Below are 20,897 nucleotides of genomic sequence, written 5' to 3'. Positions count from 1 at the left end.
ATGGAATCAATGCAAATAACCTTTACGTTTGTTAAAAGAAAAAAAAAGGCGAAAAATTCATTTCCTAAAAATATATTTGCTTAGAAATTCTTTTTACCTTATGAACTTCCTTGGCCTTATAAACCTGTCAGCAGAGCAAACTGGGAGCCAGTTTCCTGCAGCCATAAACCCCACCACCCTTTTTACAAGTCTTTATTCTTTGGAAATGTAAACACTTGTGTTGAAAAGCATTCACTGGGAAGATAAATGAGTAGTAAAATGATTAGTGCCCATTTAATGATTACTTACCTCTGGGCTGGTTGGCGACGGAGAACTGGCTTGAGGGGCTTTGCAAGCTGACTCCTTCCCCGCACCTGGGTAGATGGGGTCTCCTGGGGCCCTGCCTGGGCCTACCGACCCCAGGGCCCCTGCACAGCTGCTCCACACAGGCCTGTTAGCCAGCCTTTGCGAGGTCTCCTTGGAGCGCACGTTCTAACCGCGACTTAGCTTGAAACCCAGCCACTGCCATCTTTCCGGCACAGGCCACAGGCCCAGAGAAGCCAACTGATATCCCCGAGGGATTCTCCAAACCGCTGAGGGGCGGAGGCTGCGTCCTCGCGCTTTCTGTCTGCCTCTAGTTCCGAGCAAGGGTCGGAGCGCACAGTAGGCGCCTGGCCTCGGGCCACGCCTGCCTCGATCCCCATCACTCCAGTTCACAAGCACCTGCCCGTCTACTCCCCCCTCCCCCCGCAAGCCCCATCTCTCCCTTTCCGTGGCTCCTCTTTTCTGCTGGGGAAGCTACATCTCCATCCACTTCCAAGATGGACGCCTCTGCCTGCCTTTCAAGACCTGGACACGCTTCCGTCACGCAGCTGACCTCGCGCTGCTCCCGGATTCCCTGAGCAGCCACGCCGCGTGCTGCAGCGTTCAGGGCGCGCACGGCTCTGCCAATGCACAGCTGATGCGCCTCGGAGTCCGCGGTCTTCCCGGGAGAAAAGTTTAAAGATGGCGAAAGGATGGATTTACATTTAAAGGACAGAGAGCTTCCCCGAGACAGTAGGTGCCATATGCATGCTCATTACTGGGAATGAGCTCTTGCCAAATATTCCAAAGCAACAGTAAAATTAATTGGCGTCAGCTTATGCGTCAGGCGAGGGGTGCGTGACAGGGCGTGCTGCCGAGCTGCGGTGTAGACCGCGGTCAGGGTGGAACACCTCGGTCTCACGAATGCTGTTGTTCGGCACTGCCGTGAGATTCTTAGGAGCGACCCACTCTGAAATCACCCTGATTTTTCTGGTTTTGAGTTCTTCCACTTGTCCTAACTGCTCCCCTTGTCTCATGCTGTTGAGAAAAGAAGGTGATGTTTTTTCTTAGCAGTGTGCCTGCCCATTGGCTGTTAGGAAACCAGAAAACAAGTTTTAAGAAGACTTTGAAAAATAAAATACATGGGCCTTGAGTGGAAGCCTGGACCTTGTGATATGTGATTATCAAAGGCAGGGCCTGGGGGGTAGGGGAGGAAGGGCAGGGCAGTGGGGGTGTCAGGAGGGCCTGTGCCTTGAAATCCCAGTGCCCAGACCACACCGCAGACCAGTTCTGTCAGAATTTGGCCCCAGCGTCAGCGTTTTTTAAATCTTCCAGATGACTCCCAACGTGTAGCCAACGTTGAGAAGCACTCCCTGCTGCCCACAGCGTGTGTTACGGGATGTGATGGACTGGCCGACGTGAGGTGGGGGCGGGGGGGCGGGAAAGCCAGGGAACTTGCATCCCGCGGAGTGAAGGTCTTAGCCCATTGCTCCCGGCGTCTCCCCTCACTTCAGATACAGAAAATTCATCTTCTTGAGAAAAAAATTTTGACTGGCTTTGACTGTATTAAATTTCCTGAATCATTTTTTATTCTGCTTTTTAGGGAAGAATGTACATTCTTTATTTGGGTCAAGAGGATGTAGTTAATAAATTTAATATTTCTTAGTTCTTTTGAGAATTTTCACAGGATAGATTTAACTCCGGCCCTCTGAAGTTGTTTTCTCTTTCACTTAAAAAATAGGTGATAAACCACTTCATACATGTCAAGTACCGTGTGAGTTTCTGGGGACACAATGGTGTGTGGAGGGGGTCCTCAAGACCATTTCCCTGTTTGAGTATCTGCTGTACGGACTTACAGGAGTTGTCAAATAGTTGTAGTCACAGCTAAGATTTATTACGGTGGTGTCCTAAGGGACAGAGACACAGGCGGAGTCGGGAGAAATCACGTGCAGTCTTCCTTAAGCTTTCTCTGCCTCCCTTCCCGTGAGCCGTCAGAGTGCAGCTAAACCTTTGCCTGCATTCAGGACTATTTCTATATTTCTAACAGTCGGTATAGCTGAAGCAACGGGAATACAACATTTTAAGGCTTTTGATACTTCTTTCCAACTTGGCCTCCAGGAGTTGTCCTTTTTTAATATTCTTCCTAGCAGTGCGCATTTCCCACATCCTCTCTGGCTCTAAGCAGGGCTGTTTTCTTAAAGTCCTTGACAGTCTGGCGAGGAAGGAGTATCTCATTTTATATGTGCATCCGTGACCCACGTGCTGAGTGTGGAACACGTGAGACCTGCTCAGCTCTGTGGGAACTAGAGACACGGGGCATATGGTCTCTGCCCTCAAGACTGCTGCCGCTCCAGGTGGGAAACAGCCTTACGCTTGGTGGCAACAGGCGGGCAGAGGAATGGGCTTTTTTCAGAGTACTGGGGTTTTATTCTATTGGTCTACTCTTAGTTTTCCTGTGAAGTATTTCTGCAGGAGGAATCAATAGGATAATATAATATCATATAATATATAATATAATAATATAATATAATATATATAACATATATAAATATATACCAATTTAATAAAACAATACAGGTAAAACAATGAAGTAGATTGAATGGAAAGTGTGGGGCTGCCAGCTAGAAAAAGGATAGAAACTGGATATTAAAAACTGGATGACTAAGAAAAGAAGCAGATTCAGGGCCAAGGAAACAGTTACCCAGAGGAACCCGGGCAAAGGTGGGGGTAGGGATCATTTTTGCCTATGCTTGCCTTTTTAACTTTTTGGGGACTATATCATGAATTACTGTGTAAAGATTTAAAAAGTAATGAATTTTTATAATTTTAGGTGTGTTGAATTTAAAGTGTTAATAGTTCTTCAAAGTTCAGAGGCCAATGGAATATGAGGTTGGGGCACAGGTAAGAAAGTGGGGCTTCCAGTGACAACTTAGGTATCACCAGTATTCAGCGACTTTGGTCCCCAAGGAGCGGACTATATTTAAGGCAGTAAGTGAGTGTGTATAGAGGTGTGGGTAGGGAGAGGGAAAGAGGAAGAGGAGAAGAGAAAGAAACAAAGGGTCAAGGACACAATTGATAAGTGGACCCTGTGGAAGACCCAGAACTGTTCCAACAGGCTTTTCTGAAGTTGGGGCAGCCTTATACATGTGGGAGCATGGTGTCCACACAGAGGTTTCCCAGAAGTGTCTTTCTGGAGGAGAAAGAGATAAGGGACAGCCATCACACTAGCTGGTTCTCCCGCCTTGAAACGAGGTCCTGAGAGGCAAACTGATTTGCTCAAGGAGGCACAACCCGCTTTGCAGTAAGACTCCAGTGCTGGCAGTTGCTTTGGCCAAAATATACACTGGCTTCCAATGACAGCGCTTGGGATGATGCAAGGAGAGGACAGAAAGGGCCAGATTTTAACTCCACAACTGTATGTTGGCCCGGGTGTCAGGCTCTTGGTTCTTACCCAAACGGCCTGGATTCTAAACAGTGATTTCTGCCAAGCGCTCCCTCTTGGAAGCCTGTCATACACCCGAATTCCACAGTGGACTTTCTAGAGTTGGGTTTCTGAAGAGGAGGGTTCACGTATCAACTATAGAGCGTGGGGATATTAAAAGTCCTTCAAGGTTAATGCAAATTTCTATATGTGAGAGGAGATGTGTAAAAAATTACAGAGCACTTTCCAGAACCAGGTTCCACTTACCTGCTGGAATTAGAGAATCAGAGACAAAGTTGCTTCTTGAAGAAGAGGTTTGGGGTCCTGTGTGAATGCAGGAAGATCACCGGGTGGATTCTACCCTATTCCTCTTGTGTGTCATGTGGACGAGCCAGCTCAAATCCCTGGGCATTTTTGCACAAATCCCTCCACTGCCCCTAAAACGTATTCACTGTGCATCAGAATTCCCCACTAAATTATTTTTCGGCCTCTACTTTCAACTTTCCCCCATGTCTTATGTCCTCACTTAAAAAAATAATAATTATACACATACTAGACTTCTTTTAAAAATGAATCAATGTTTATAAGTCCAGCAGATTGTAAAATGCCCATGTTCAGGTGTCATTTTGAATTAGTAGCTGCCAAACTGATAAGGAGTAAAGAAAAGTCAGGCTTTTTCTTTTTTCTTTGAAGTCAGGGTAGGAACTTGGTTCGTCAAATCTTTTAGTGTGGAATCAAGTACGGACAGTCAGCACACACATACTTACACCACGCTCAGCTAGCCCCAGGAGAGGACACAGGCCAACGTGGTCAGGTTTTAGAAAGGACCCCAATTTCACCATGCGCCTTTTCCTCCCACTGTTGAAATCAGAAGCACTATATAGTACAATGGGAGACAGGCCGGGGGCAGAGGGATGATGTGGCTTGAGTTCTCAGGCTGTGGGCACTCTGGGGTACATTCAAGTTCCACGACAGAATCGCCTCCAGGGCAAAAGGCTATTACCTAAATGCACTAGTGGTGTTAATAAAAGAAATGGATCGTTAGTGATTAGTTCTTTAAAGTACACTTTCGGCATTTGCAGAATTTCTAGAAGGTGCAGAAGAGAAAGTCTTAGCCCCTTGTGAGTGTCTTAAGTTAGAGAAGATGCAGCCAAGCTTCGCACTGGACCTGCTGTCACTTGGCCCTTTTCCGTCTTTGTGCCGCCACCTAGAGAGAAAAGGAAGACATGGGCTGTATTCTGGTGAGCGGGAGCAGCCTCTCAAACCCCAAGCACCATTTGCACCTTCTAGAGCAAAACAACAAGCTGGGCTCTTTCAGTTCTGAGAAACGGCAGCCTTTACACTTTTGCTTCTAAGGGAAGATCTCAGGTAAGGGGCCGGGTTCCTGTCGTGGCCTGCCTCCTTCCCTGAGCTCACTGTGGGGCTAATATTAGTCTCCTGGAGGCAGGTGGGTGGGTAGGAAGCATATTTTCTTTCCACTGTTCAAAGCGAGTGAAATACAAAACCTCAACATCACCCAAATTTATGGAATGAACACCATCATTTTAGAAGAAAACCAAAAATATAAGAAACACATGAAAACAGGGTTCTTAAGACATAATTCTTAAACCCTCTTTCTACTTGTTTCCTTTTTCTTTCTTTTCTTTTAAAAGGCAGGTCCTTGTTTTTCCCCCCAAAAGCAGGAGGCCAACGTATAAAAAATAGATAAATGTAGACTTGCTGGTGGCAGTAGTGGCCCCTGATATCCCTCTGAAGAATGCCTCCAAACACGTTTAATGACGACATGCTGGTTTCTGACTGTGTACAAGGTCAAACATAATTTATTCTGCAGCTAGTATGTTCTCAAAAAAATTTTTTTGAAGTTGATGGAAATCAGATTTCTATGTTACAATGTGGATAAGTTGAGGTTAGACCTTCCCTAGCCACCTGCCTCCGCAGGCCTCTGTTACCCTCTGCTCAGCTCCTTCCACAGCCCCAGCACCATGTGTGACAGGCCCCCCCTGCCCGCCCCCCCCCCCACCGTCTGCTTCTAAAGCAGAAACTTCTGGAAGGCGGGTGTTTTATGGGCCACAGTGACAGCTGCATTTCTAGTGCCTAGAACATTTGGCATGTAGCAGGTGCTCAGTGTAAGTTCTTAAAGGAATACATGAATCGGAGCTTGTCTCTTGGCTTTTTATCTTTCGAAAGAATGAATGACATGACTAACTGTAATTTTATATATATTCTGATTAAAACACATGTGTAAGGTAACAATTCTTTGAACATCTATGAAGTTAATTCCTCTATCAATCATATTTGGTGATTCCTCCCTCTCAAATAGGCTTGATTAATGTGAGACCATCACAATAACATTTATGAACAAAAGTACAGTAAATGCTAAAAAGCTGGCAGCTGAATTAAAGATCTGACATGCAAATGCACTAGCTGACTAGAAGCTTCACTTGAATTCTGGCCCACCACTGCCCAGGAGAAACAGACCAGCAGAAGTCATTTTGAATAGAGCAAGACGATGAAGCACAGTAAATCTGATGTTTCCTTCCTGAAAATAAAATTCACAATTAAAACAGACTTGTGAGAGAAAAACGGCCATAAACCACACACACACAATGGTATGAATAAGCAGCTTAGGTCAGTCAGCAGGAAGGAGAGAGGCCTGGGCTTGAGGGTCAAAGGGCAGCGGTGGACTCCGCCACTTTCCGTCTGTGCCACCTACTTTGACCAATGTGGAACAGGGCACACCCCCTTTCCGGTCTACGTCAGGGGGTTGTTGTGAAGGTCAGTGTAGCTACTGATTAGTGGTTGCTGTGGAAACCGTAAAGGACAATTAAACATAAGTTAGGAAACCTCTTTGTCAGTCTAATGACCTTGAGGAGTGTATAAATCCCAGCATATGATCATTTCTTCCCGTTACTCAGACGAGTCAAAGCCTGTGGACATCTTCCGAGGACACTAATACCAGTGCCCTACCCATCCTGAACTGGGAGCTGTCCTTCTTCCACGAAGAGGTCTGACTGTTCAGTGCAGCTAACTCCGAGCTCTCCAAAGCTTGGATTAGCCCTGCAGGGAGGGCTGTTTGGGAGGACGGTGTGATACAAGGTGTCGAGTCAAGTTACGTCACCTTTAATAGCACAGGAAGTCAGTCCTCACCGTGTGAGGAGACGGTCCTTCTAATCTAGTGACGGCATGAGTTCCCAGGGTGTAACGGAAGTCATTCCCTCTGGGGAGAGGGAGTTTGGTGTGGACAGTCTGGGAGTCAGAGGTCCTGAGCTGACTTTCTGGCTCAGCTCTTTATTAGCTGTGTGACCTTGGGCTTTTTAACCTGTAAAACAGGGAAATAATACCAATGGTGCTGTATGTTTCTGGAAGGATTAATCACCTAAATTCATATGAAAAGTGCTTAAAACCTGCAAAGCACTTGTTAGCCTTTGTTATTACTTCCCAATCATTGTGCTCTTCACATTTCACTGCAAAGTAATGGAATCTATGAAAAACGAAGAAAAAAAATATATATGCCAGGAACACCACAAGAGCCAGAATGAGCATGTTGGTGGATTTCCTTCCAGGCTTTCTTCAGGGAAACAGATGAGATAAGCCATCTAAAGAATTCAGAGAAGTGCCTGATGCATGGTGAGCACCGGATGGATACTAACTCTCCAGCACTTCCTCCTGGGTATAAAGGAGAAAAGGCTCCCCATGCAGCAGCAAACGCAGGGAAGGAAATAAAAGGACTCAATGAGCCAGTTTCACTTCACAGGGAAGACGGCACTGTGGGCCAGAAAAGCTAGTGATTTGTTCCTGGGCTCACAGGGTTAAAGCAGGACCGGGACTACAACCAGGGACAGTAATAATCCAGCTAGTTTAAATGAATTGGTCTTTTTAGGCCAATTTTACTTTTTAAAAGTAAGCTTCTTAGTGTGGTTTGAAACATGGTTGGTCATTTTTCATTCCATTACATTTTTAAAGATTAAGATACCTGTTTACTGTTATTGTCGTAAGTTTGCATGTAACAAAAGCAACACTGTACGTTTGGCTAAGTAAATGGATACATTTTAGATTCTCACTTCCCAATGGCCTTTGTGTCTGGCTATGTCTCCTAGTAAGAGAAACAGGTCCTGGGAATGGGCTGGAACACACTGGAAACACACCCAAACTAACAAAGCACAATTCCATTTGACATCCACATTAAACCCGATGGAGGACAATCTCCTTGGGAGTGCAGAACCAGAGAAGTACGGACCCTGAAAGACGAGAGAGCCTGAGAGCTAGGGAAAATGTAAACGGAAGATAAACCAGACGTAAAAAAGAAAAGAATGCTGGTAATCGGAGATCCGTTTCAGAAATATGTATGGTTTGACGAAAACGATGGAAGCTCTTGTGGGTGTACATAAGTGGTTTTATAGTTTGCAGATTTTTTGGGAAGCTTACCGCAAATCAGGACATTAATCGAAAAGATAAATAATGTAAGTAAGAAAAGCAAAGGGTCAAGGGATTGAAGCGAGCCCTCTGGGTTGGCTATGGCTATCCTGGCTCCTACGGCACCCAGCCCTATGACTCTAGCTGTTGTGGGGACTAAAGTACTGATGCGTAGATCAAAGTGCTCCGAACAGTACTGCTCCATAAATGCTACACAGTGTGTGCCGTTACTAGAGTCATTAGTTACTAGTATTTTGAAATGATCACATGAGAAACGGGGTATTAGCATAGTTACAAAAACTGAGGGTCATTTTTACAAAATAACTGTCCAGTATTCTCAAAAGCGTCAAGGTCACAAGACAAAGGAAGACTGAGAGGCTCACACATTAGAAAAAACAGAGGAGATATGACAACTAAATGCAATGTATGATGATGGCCTGGATTCTGGAATAGAAAAACAACATTAACGTAAAAACAGGTGAAACTCAAATAGGGTGGTAGATCGGTGAATAGTATTGCATTATTGTAGATTTCCTGGGCTTGATAATTGTATTGTGGTTATGTCAGGTGTTAATGTTAGAGGAAGCTGGGTGAAAAGTATACGTAAACTCTACTGTTTTTGCAAATTTTCTGTATGTCTAGAATTATTTCATAATAAAAAATAAAGAAAAAAAAAGAGAAAGAGACCCAGAAGTGACAGAGATGATACAACCAGTAGACAAGGACATCTAAGGAGCTATTATAACTATAATGAAGTATTTAAAGAAAACACAATGAGAGAAATGAAAAGACATAAAAAAGAACCGAATAGAGCATCTAGAACTGAAAACTGCTATCTTTGAAATAAAAATTCACTAGCTGAGTTTAATGGAAGATGAAACACTACAAGACAAAGTAAACTTGAAAATATAATAAGAAAAGTGTCTAACATAGAACATAAAACAAAACAAAACCCAGAAACTCTGTGAAAAGATGGGTGGGCTCTTATCAAGTGGTCTAACAGACATGTAAATGAAGTCCTACCAGCTGAGGGGGTGCGGAGAAAAAAGCAGAAAAATATTTAAAGAAACACTGGCCAGAAATTTTCCAAATTTGATGAAAATTACAAACTCAAAAGATTCTAGAAGCTCAATAGACCCACAAACAAGTTAACACAAAGAAAACCACATCGACACATCATAATCAACTTGCTGAAAACTAATAATAAAGAAAAAAATCTTAAAAGAAGCCAGGGAGGAAAGGGGACACCCTTTAATATAAAGTAAAAGAAATACAAAAATTATCACAGATGTCTCATCAGAAATAACACGAGCCACAAGACAATGATTCTCTGACAGGATCAAAGAAGCTAAAAAATTTTTAGCAGGATTAACCAAGAAAACAAAAAAGATGCACAGGACTAATCAGGTATGAAAAAAGAAAATCACTACAGATCCAGAGATATAAAAAAGATAAAATATGAGAAACAAGTTATGCCAATAAATTTGACAACACAGATGAAACAAACACTTTTCTTAAAAGACATAAATTACTAAAACTGGCACACATACATGCAAAAGAAAATAAGAATAGTTCTGTACCTATTGTAGAAATTGAATTAGTAATTAAAAACTTTCCTAGAAAGAAAATTCTAGGCCTAAGTGGCTTCATTTGTTGAATTATGTCCAATATAAAAGGAAGGAACAATTACTAATCTCATATAAACTCTTTCAGAAAATAGGTGATGAGAGGAGATTTCTCAATTCATTTTCTGAGGTCAGTTTTGCTCTGATACCAAAACCAGACAGAATTATTACAAGTAAGGAAAACCACAGACCAACATCCTTCATAAAGAGATACAAAAATCCTTAACAAAATATTAGGAAGTAAAACACAATACTGTATATGAAAAGAATAATACACTATAAACCAAGTAGGGTTTATCCCAGGAATATAATGTTATTTTAACTTACAAAAATCAGTCATTGTACTCACATATTAAAAGAAAATCTGTTATTAAAGGAAAACTACACGATCATCTCAATAAATGAGGAAGAAATAGGTGACAAAATTCATATCCATTCCGATCAAAACTCTCAGTGAACAGGGAATAGGAGAGAAATCTACAAAAACCGCACACATTGTTCGATAGAAGCAAGGAGCACATCTTGTGCCTAGATTTTGGTTTCTAAATATCATTCTCCATGAAAAGGAACCCTGGCTTTTCAGGAGAAAGGTTGATTCACAGCTTGGACAGAAAAAGTACAAGAGCCTGGGATACCCTGTCATAGAAGAAACCCACTGGACAAAATGCAAAATACAAAATCTACAAGTCTATACTGATAAAAGTTCATAAATGAATAAATAAATAGAGAAAGGAAAGCTATTCCTCCTAAAAAAAAAAAAAAGCCAGCTAAATATAAAAGAAATAAATATAGAAGAAATGAAGGAGTTAGAAAAATCACCAGTTGATGCTAAACCTTGTGGGTGAATGTTTGAGTATTTCCCACAAATTGCCTATTAATTACAAAGAAAAACGTAGTAACTCTACAGCGGCTACACCTGCATCAAAGCTTACCACCACCTTAATCAAAGTGAACATAACTGGTAGTGGGTCACCTGTGACTCCTGAGATGGTGCGCTGAGTGAGAAAGATACATCGTTACCTCTGTGGATGCCCATAAGGTATTGCTTGAATCTAATCAAGAGGAAACATTAGGCAAACTCAAAGTGCAGAACATTCTACCAAGTAATTGGCCTGTACTCTTCAGTAATGTTAAGGTCAAGTAAGACAAAGACCAGGGGAGAAATTCTTCCAGATAAAAGACTATAACAATAACGAAAAAGAAGTCTCAGTACTAGACAGTTTTACTCTTTTCTTTAATATGGCCCAATAATACAATATTCATATTCCTAAGCAAAATTATTTCTTCCAGAACATTGGTCAAGATGGAAAGGTAGCATAATTCTAACACTAAAACCTAATAGCAATATTGCTTTTGAATACAGATGCAAAAATTCTAAGTAAAAGCCCAGAAAAACTAACTAACAACTAAATTTGACATGGCTTACAGAGAAGCGTATACTGTGGTATTCTTTATCTAATGTCAGGTAGGGTTTACCACAGGAACCCAAGTACAGTTCAACAGTGATAAAAACTCCCTCGTCATCTCAAAAGTGCCAGAAACATATTTGATAACAACCAACACCAATTACTAATTAAAACTTTAAGGAAACTAAGTATGAAAGGAAATTTCAAAAATAGATATTTTTTATCATATTAATAACAGCTAGTGTCAGAACTAATGGTAACGTACATTAATCAAATCACAGATCAGACCGATTGACTACTATTAATACTCTTCAACACTGTTCCAGGTATTGTCACCCATGTAAAAGGATATAAAAGATATAAAAGAGGTATAACTATTAGAATTGAACACATTTTTTTTGAAGATTACATACTTTATGCATCAAAATACCAATATGAATATAAAAAAAGTAATAGTTTAGTAAATTGGTTATTTAAAAGATAAATACGTAAAAATGTAAAATTTTACCACAAAATAGCCAGTTAGAAGATCGAACTAAAAAACAGATTTCATTAATAGCAACAAAAATACCTAGAGATGTGCCTAAAAAGAAGTATTTAGAACCTATATGAAGATGAAGAACCAAATGTCAGTGAAAGGGATGGTTAGGATTTTAGCAAATATAGAGAAATACTATATTCCTGAATAACAAAAAGGAATTTTACAAACATGTCTGTTTTTCCCCCAAATAATTTATGTGTCTAACAAAATCTCAATAAAAAATCCCATTGGAACTTACTCTTAGGACTGACAAAATAATTGTACGGATCTAATGGAAAAATCAACAGGTGAGAAAACAATCAAATTAGAGCTTTATCTCACAGCAGACTTAAATACAAATTCTGCAGATGATTTAACTAATCAAATATAAAAAATTAATTATTAAAAAATTAGAAGAAAAGAAGTGACTGGTTAACTTTCATGCAAAGGGAAGCATTTTTCTAAGTACAATAACATCAATGTAAAGGAAAAGTTTATATATAAATATATATAGAAAAGTTTATATATATATATGTCTCTATATAGAGAGTGGTATGTTACCATTTACATATCTCTCTCTCTATATATATATGTCTACATAAAAACCATAAACATCTGCATGACAAAAAATTATACACAAAATTAAAGGCAATTTACAGACCAAGAAAAATTTACAATGAGCACAGCAGACAAAAATTAATGTCTTTAAGTTATAGAATATTTAGAGTCCATAAGAAAAATACTGACACTTGCACAATTTAACAGAGGACATACACAGATAATTATCTATAAGATGATGAATGGTTAAGCAAATGTGAAAAAATGTTCAGTATTATTCCTAATCAGGGAAATGTGAATTAAAACCACAATAAAATGCCCTTTCCCCCACTTATTTGCAAAGCTAACATCCAAAGTTAACACGGCGGCCGTGAATAAGAACAGAACTGAAACCACCGTGTGTCACAGGGCAAGCTCCTGAACATTTTCTGTGAAAGATCTTCCCACAAATATGGATTTGGAAAATTCAGTTATAAACTGGGAAGCCCACATCTAAAATCCGTTCTAAGGGAGCAATAAAAGATGTGAACAAACATTCACTTGTAATCTGATTCTTCAAACAGTGAACATTTGTAAGTAATCTAAATGTCCAAAATAGGGTCACGGTCATTAAATAATCACACAGTCAAATAATTAAAAATGACCACCATAAAAAAAGCATATTTATGAAGAATACCTGAGTAGCCTGGAAAAATGCTCACAAAACGATGTTGCCAAGAAAGAAGATGATAAAATTACTATTAGAATTCCTTAAAAAATTATTATTATAAGAACCCATGCCATATGATCTCTGGGTAATGTCAAGCTGGGAGATTATGATTTTAATTTTATACCTTTCTCTCTTTTCTACAACGAACACATATTCATAAAACAGAAAATATTCAACACAAGATTTAACAAAAACTCGAAGCTTTTAAAAAGTAGTGGTTTCTCTGATGGCTGTTATCGGATTTCTGTCAGCCCACTGAAAACCATATTGCTGTCGCTACCAGGTGGCAAAGTGGCATAAAAGAACAGGCATACGCTGAAATATTGTCACATGTCAGTTTATTGAGGAAACTGCGATGCTAGCTAGAGGTTAATTCTATTCACCTGATTACTTTTCATGACGTCAAACAAGAGTCTGAAGGCCACGGGCCATGGAGTCACACAATGACTTTCCCATATTTTGTTCAGAAACACAAAAATCAAATACCAAGAAATGTTCGACTCTGAAAATTGCCCTAATTGTTTTTTTTTTCAAAAGGTGGTAATTAAGGGTCAGAAGGCACAGTGGTGTGAGGGAAGGACAAAAATGGAACATGTAACAGGCAAATATTTTTGCTAGATTTCATTTTCAAAGTTTCAGATCTTTCCAACTTTTTTGTTTTTTGTACCAAAAAAGGAATCAATACTTTTCATTCCACTCTTGTCAACTTTAGCCAAAGCCTTCTGAGCGGCAGTCATTTTGCTATTTTTCTGTTAAGGAAAATAAGAGAAAAATTGTTACAAATGAAACCTTTATAAATCGTACATGCAAATCAAACAAGGCCATGCATGTCTCAAGGTTCATGAAGAGAAGTAAGTATTTGCGGCTAACATGCTTCCTAAGGGAGTGATTATTTTTTTTTAGAAGTTCTGATTTCCATTCAGAATTCAGACCTAAGACACAAAATCTGGTAGAAGAGGCAGGAGACAAAAGTGCCGCCTTCTAAGGAGTGGAATGTTACAACCAGTGGTTTATTTTAGGGGAATAATTCTGGAGGGTGTATTAAGCACAATAACACCAACAAAGGAACTGACAGAGGCAGTGATTGTCAGAGGAAGAATTCCAGCCCGGTATTACTGCATGATGAATAATTCACCACAATGGACTGTTGCATTTTATTCATAGGCTCTATGGGAAACCAAGGACAACACTATTATATTCAAAAATAACCTGTACTGTAGAGCATCCCGGACCAGCAGGATAACTGCCTTAGTTTTCCTCCAACAAAGAAATACTTTTCAAAAAGCTGATTTCAAGTAACTCTGCCTTTGAAATTCCTCTCTCTTGCTGGTCACTTTTTTTGTTTTGTTTTGTTTTGTTTTGCTTTGGCGTGGTTTTGCGCCGTGTCCTGGAACTAGCACTACCAGAAGGTAAACGGTGGCTGATCCTGCTTGGGTGCGTCTCAGCTTCTCCAGCACAAGCACACATGATGGGACTCAGCAAAGGCAAAGGCACGAAACCATCTGTCTCCCTGAGAACTGTGGGACAAAGTCACTGCCAAAGAACCTCTTAAGGGCACAGTATATGATCCCTGAAATCTTGCTTTTCCCATTCTGTCACTTACATTTTAGAAGGCTTATTTTTTGACTGGATGGTGAAATAGACAGTCTCTTGAGACAAGTTATCCTCTGTAGTTAACTGACAGCCCGCTCTAATCCCTCATTTCCCTGGGGCTGTGCCCAAGTAGATACAACAAAAGCAGCAGTTGCAAGGGTGGGGCGGAATTCGTTCTCTCAGAGAAAATCAAAAAAGTTCCTGCTTACGGAAGCCATTCAGATAACTAGCTATCTAACTAGCTATCAACTTGGATTATCCCCTGATATCACATGCCCAGATAAATTACATATAGATCAAAGAATAAAATTTATAAAAAACATTAAACACTAAGTGTGTGTGTGGGATAAATGTTTTAAAATCTAAGAGGAAGTTAATCTATCATGGGATGGGCGAGGTCTTTCTAAACATAAAAATAATGAGAAAATCACAAGGAAAACCAATTTCTACATTTAATCCCCAGAAACACTTAAAACTGTTTAAAAAATCGAATGAAAAGGCTAAACACAAATTAGAAAATTATTTGTACCCTATGTGTTGTGAAGTGTTAATAATTCCTAATCTAGAATAAGCTCTTAAAAATCAACAAGAAAAACACTACTATCCCAATACAAAAAACAGGCAAGGGACACGAACTGGTAATTTCCAAAAATGCAAATGGGTAATAAGCATTTGGAAAAACAACTAACCTTTCTCATCAAAGAAATGTACCCTAATTAGACAGTCAAAAATTTTCAAGAATAAAAATAACATTCAAAGTTGTCAAGAAAGCAAGATGAGCAATCTTGCAGCTATAATGGTTGGGAATAAAATTTCTACATTTTTGGAAAGCATTTTATATATATGCACATATACACATATATATGTATATACACATACACATATAATCAATCATATATATGATATATATATGATTTATTGCCATATATGAGATTATATATGATAAAATATATATGATAAAATCACAATCTCACACACACACATATATATTCTATGAATAATCATGGAAAGAGCTCATGTTTCCTAAGCCCTTACTCTTAGTTCTAAATTGTGTCTAATGAAATAATCAAAGATACTGACTATAAATAAGAATGTTTATCACTTCACTAAAACAAAGAATGAAAAAAGCAGAAGTAACCTATGTGCCCAAAAATAGGGGAGTGACTAGGTAGATTATATTCCATATGGTGAAATAAAATAACACAAATGATTGAATATCATGAAACCATTAATAATTTGTTAAAGAATGCCTAATGACATGAGACCATTTTCATAATATAGTGCTGAATGAAGAGGATAGAACCCAAAACTATAACTCCATTAAAATGCCAATTTTAAAAGCTATGTATGTATTTATAATGTATGTATTAGATAAAACTTTGTAAGAAAGGTTATGAAAATATTTGCCAGGGTGATTGCTGAATGGTAGGGTTATTAATAATTATTGTCATCATCGTAAGTTCTGGGAAGCTTCCACGCAGTAGAGTTGACAAAAAATGACCTGTGGAGGCTCCCTCCCTCTGTATCCTCCTACTCTGGACACACAGCAAAGTGTTGGCACGCTCTCGCTAAGTACATTGCCTTGCCTTGATTCATAAAAAGTCTTCCTGGCTTGGCATATTCATTGTCATTCACAATTTTGAATTGATTACCGAGTCACAGAAATGCAAGTTAATAATCCTTCACGGTTAAAATTGTAAAATCACAATCAAGCATGAAATCGTTCCCGGTTGGTTGTCCTCATGCAGGATCACCTACTGAACCCAGGAATATGTCACTGCGGCTGCACACACATACCTTTTCAGTCTTCAAATCTTTCCTGTTAAATTTAGTGTAATCTTCTTTTGCTTCTACAGGCTCATCAGATAACTTTACTTTCTGCAATGTTAGAGCAGTGAAGAGATGTCAAATGTCACCTCAACACATCAATCCAGTTTTTAAAAAACAATGGGGTCAATTTGGACCCGCATCAAGGCCAAATGGAGCAGCACACCCTGCAAAGGGCTTATTTTGCATTTTGCCAGTTATCTGGGGGAATGAAGCCACATATCCCCTCTGAGAAGCAGCTTCGGTGACGGGGGGATATGAGAGGGTGAGTCCATGACCCAGCCTGTTGGGCAGTGTAGCAGTACTGATCACATATTTTGTATGTGCCAGGACTAGGAGACATCTAGGCGACTGCTGACTTGCAGGACAGTCTAGGGGGGTGAAGGCAGACACAGAAGTCAAAGTCAAGAATTTCCTTTACGTGGGCCAGGTGTCCAGCCAGAACCCCCACTTCATTCATCTTCTGGGCTGGTGTAATGTCCACTTAGGAATACGGCATGACATTATTCTGTTATTACCATTTTTGTATAGCTTCATGTTCTTACCTCCTTCTATTCAACTATCTCATTTTGTCTACACAAGGACAGCCTTGCAAGACAAGCAGCGAGCAAGAGAAGGAAGCACAGGGAGATTAAACAAATGACTTAAGCCCTCTTAGCAGAGGACAAGGCGTGAGATCTCCATTTCTGTACAAGTGGTCTTTCCATGAGGCCCAGTACACCCAGTCCACCTTTACTTCATGTTTTCACTTTTCACATGAGCATTCTGCACCAATGAACGTAAGAACCTTGTCAAGAGCTAGACTGTGGCCTTAATGTTCACATTATGGAAGAAACTGTGACACATTTCCTGTGTAAAAGGCACATAACAGGGCAGGTAAGTCTTGATGTTTAACATACAGAATTGACTGCACGTGACCACAACTTGGATTTTTGCAGATCTTCAAGCTCTTTGTGGAGACACCAGGGTTGAAAGACCCAACGTGGATCTTCCCTAGGAAATGCAGATTTGTCCCGGCTTCCCTCTCCACGCCCCAGTGTTTGCTAAACAAACAGCTGTAGAGTTAGTGTTAAAAGATGCCACGGCGCATGTATAAAACCCAAGGGGATAAAACGACATGTCCTGAAATTCTTCACTGTAAAAAGACAGGGAGGCACCCTGGAAATACCTAACGTCGGGCGGCAACCCCTTCTCTTGGTTACACAGCAATCTCTAGCAAATGAATCTTCAGAAGAAGACGACTAGCTTATCACAAATGAACTACCAGCAAAGTGTGTATATAAGCAACTTTCTTAAGAATATGTTTCTACTTAAAAATTAAGATCAGTAAAGGGTGTTTAGGTGACGCATATTTTTACTAGAAAAGTATCTTCAGCCAGGAGAGTGGAACTCACAGGTAGTAACGATGAAGGCTATAATTGTCTCAAATTGCAAAAAGCTTAAGGTTGTACGGTGGTGTGCTCTCCTCTGTGGCAAAATGTTCTACTGATGCCATTACAAACACTTGGGCATATTTACTTTTTGCTGGTAAGTCAAATGAAAAATATTCAAGAAGAGAGCTTAAGATGGAAAGTGCTTCTTTACAAATATACAGTGTTTAATAAGTTGATGGACTTGCTCAGGTGTTTTAACGGCTCCTATCAAACAAGACACCAGTTACCAGAGCTCATAAAAAAGAAAATGACTGTTGTGGGCCTCTGCACTGAACTTTTCCTAATGTTATTCACAGCACATGCTGAGTATGTTTGAAAGAACCACGAAAGTTACACTTATTTGAACTGTTGTTATTTAAAAGACCAAACAGGGGTGCCTGGGTGGCTCAGTTGGTTAAGTGTTCGACTCTTGATTTCAGCTCAGGTCTCTTATCTCAGAGTTGTATGTTCAAGGCCCGCATAGGGCTCTGTGTTGGGCTCAAAAAAAAAAAAAAAAAAAAAAAAAGACCACTCTAGATTTGGAGGAATGTTTCGGAAGAAACAGAAAAAGGGTTCAGAAAGACAGTAACAAGGCTGTGACTGGACGGGTACAGTTCTGGAAAGAGAAGAGAAAACAGCAGAGTACCACGGGAATTAATGCCAGGACGGGTCTTATTCTTACAGATGATCTGCAAGGAAGAACTCAAGAGTATCTCCAATCCACTGACTGCATTCCGCTCTGCCAGCTCACAGCGGGACATTGAAACGACGGAAGGGGGCGAGGGTTGGAAGCCAAGCTTCCACACAGCAAACACGTGATAGTCAGAAAATAATGCAAAACATATTAAGGATGACAGGCTTTACGCTATCATTACAAACAGATACGAAGATACCTAACAGCCACTGGAACGTATTTCCTGAAAACCATCAACCGTATTACTGTAAAAATCAATCAAATCGTGGACACAGACAAGGAGGCTAGCAGAAGATGTTATCCTAAGCTTGTTTAAAGCGCGGCACATCATCCCGTGCAGTTTGCACCCCATACACTAGAGCCCCAGGAAGACATAATAGACCGGGAGACCTAGAGCAGCAACTAAACAGTCCAGGAGATGAGGCTGAGATTTAGGAGAAACAGGATTGTGAGATCTAAATCAGGGCTTGGCAAACCGCCCGCGGGCCCAGCCCCGCCGGCCGCCTGTTTTTATAAATGAGTTTTGCTGGAACACAGCCGCCCGCATCCGTTTATGAATCGTCTGTGGCGGTCTCTGCGCTACCACGGCAGAGCTGAGGAGCTGTGACAGAGACCATCTGCCTTGTGAGGCCTCAGGCACTATCTGGCCTTTAGAGGATAAGCCTGCTGACCCCTGATCTAAATCATACACGATGACATTGCAAATGATTTAAAGTTTGGAAATTAAAACAGGCAAACAGAAAACTGGGTTAAAAGTATACACAGGAAATGTATTACCCTGGATGGTATCAAAGGCCCAAACCTTCGAGAACAAGCTTCGATCCATTCACGAATGATCTCTAAGTTACTAAGGAAGACAGATATTTGGGAGAAAGAAAGATGCTTCATTTTTGAAAGGAGAGAAGTAAGAGAGAAACAAATATGCCCCTCTTCTTAGTTCCAGCAGGCACTCGTGCCTCTGCCCCTAGAGCTACTGTCAGAGCTGAACTACTAGGTTGGAATAAGTGTGGGTCTGACCTAGAATGACCTGACGTCTTACAGCAACTGACCTCTGCCCAGCATGATTCCTCCCGAGGGAAAAGCACGGCCCTTCTTTGACAGCCTGCTGAAAATGGCCCGCAGCTAACGTGGATGCACTTGGAATTTTCTGTCCCTTGTGTAAGTCAAAGTAACGGGTGCTTTCGGAGCCACCGCCACCTCCGAACTGGACATGATACGAAAAAAAAATCCCGAGCACATTGGCCACCTTGAAGGCAGGGAAAGAGGAAAGTTCTTTAACATCCACTTTCCATTCTCAAGGCATCCATTATTCTGTTGGCAGGAGAAGGACCTCACTGACGAGCTGGTGCATGTGTTTATTTCCCTGTCTCTGAGCAGCGCTCGCTTGTCTGAGATCAGGCCTGGACTGAGGGACGCCGCGGTTTGCCATCAGGTGTGGTTTAGGGCTGGCTTCTCTACTCTCCGTATCTGGGAGACAAAAACAAGCTGCAGCCTACGGAGCAGAGGAGCTGTGGGTGGCAGTGTGAGAACATCTGGAAGAGGAAGGGTTTTGTGCAATACACAAGTTGCGCTGATCATTCCAAGCACAGGGAAAAAAAAGTTTGGCTCTCCTTGCTCAAAGGATTCTTTGTGTTGCAAAAGTCACGCTCTGTTCACCTCCGCGCCAGTAACAATGAGATCTGGCAAAATGAGTTTCAGTTATACGTCGAGTATTCCTGATGATTAATAAAGTTAATTGCAGGACCTGGCTAACTCAAGAAGGCTGAATTTTAATTATGTATCTATGAGCCTTTTAGGTAGGTCTCTGGCTACAACCAACTCTTATCTGGTTTTCGCAGCACTGTTTTTATCATTTAGGTAAAATCTACAAAAATAAAAAAAATCAATGGAGAGCTCATTACAATCTTTAACCCACACGACATCACTCCACCCAAGCGGATTTAGTATGCTTTAAAATGGACTACAGCACACTAAACCTATTGGTAAAAATGTACTATTTTTCCAAGTCCCTCAAAGATATCTTAGTCACAGCTCCTTACCTTTGATGGAGGGTTTGGCAATGACGCTGAAGGTTCTGGAAGCCTATGGAGTAAAAAATAAGAATCATAGTCATGGTTTCTCATAGACAAGCAAACAGAGAGACGGGGACCAACTGAGGACTGAGCAAGTGCTACTTTCATGGACTAGCTTCACCTCCATGTGTCCTCTGGACAATCACCTCAGTGCAAAGAATGACATTTCTCTAAATGAAGAAATCTCCATTTTCCTCGCATTGGAATTGTCTGAACTAAAAAATAAAATTAGCACTCATTTATTACGATGGAACTGCTTTTCTTTAGCCTCTATAAATTTACATTTTGGCATTGTAGTATTTTTTCCTTCATAAATGACGAATCCAGCATATATTTTTTTATTTAAATACAATTTAGTTAACATA

At 40.6% G+C, this 20,897-nt stretch overlaps 1 protein-coding gene across 3 annotated transcripts in view; it reads right to left on the bottom strand.

Moving 5' to 3' along the window:
- Positions 1-739: 739 nt before the first annotated feature.
- The window catches only part of RNASEH2B (ribonuclease H2 subunit B), a 69,197-nt gene continuing 49,039 nt past the window's right edge, over positions 740-20,897 (bottom strand). Inside the window, exons 9-11 of one of the 3 annotated variants that reach the window (XM_045796869.2) lie at positions 20,500-20,542; positions 16,325-16,405; positions 741-4,910 (exon numbers count right to left, since the gene is read on the bottom strand). In XM_045796869.2, the coding sequence (XP_045652825.1) occupies positions 4,878-4,910; positions 16,325-16,405; positions 20,500-20,542 (157 nt within the window). In that variant the 3' untranslated portion in view covers positions 741-4,877. Of the gene's footprint in view, positions 4,911-13,255; positions 13,684-16,324; positions 16,406-20,499; positions 20,543-20,897 lie in introns of those variants that run through there. The other 2 variants (XM_045796867.2, XM_045796871.2) reach the window with 2 other exon arrangements.

Source organism: Ursus americanus, chromosome 10, assembly GCF_024610735.1.
Source record: "Ursus americanus isolate L20-20 chromosome 10, mUrsAme1.1.p, whole genome shotgun sequence".
Classification (NCBI taxonomy): Eukaryota; Metazoa; Chordata; class Mammalia; order Carnivora; family Ursidae; genus Ursus; species Ursus americanus.
Note: the sequence above shows the minus strand (reverse complement) of the source record. Positions and strands in the feature narration are given on the sequence as shown.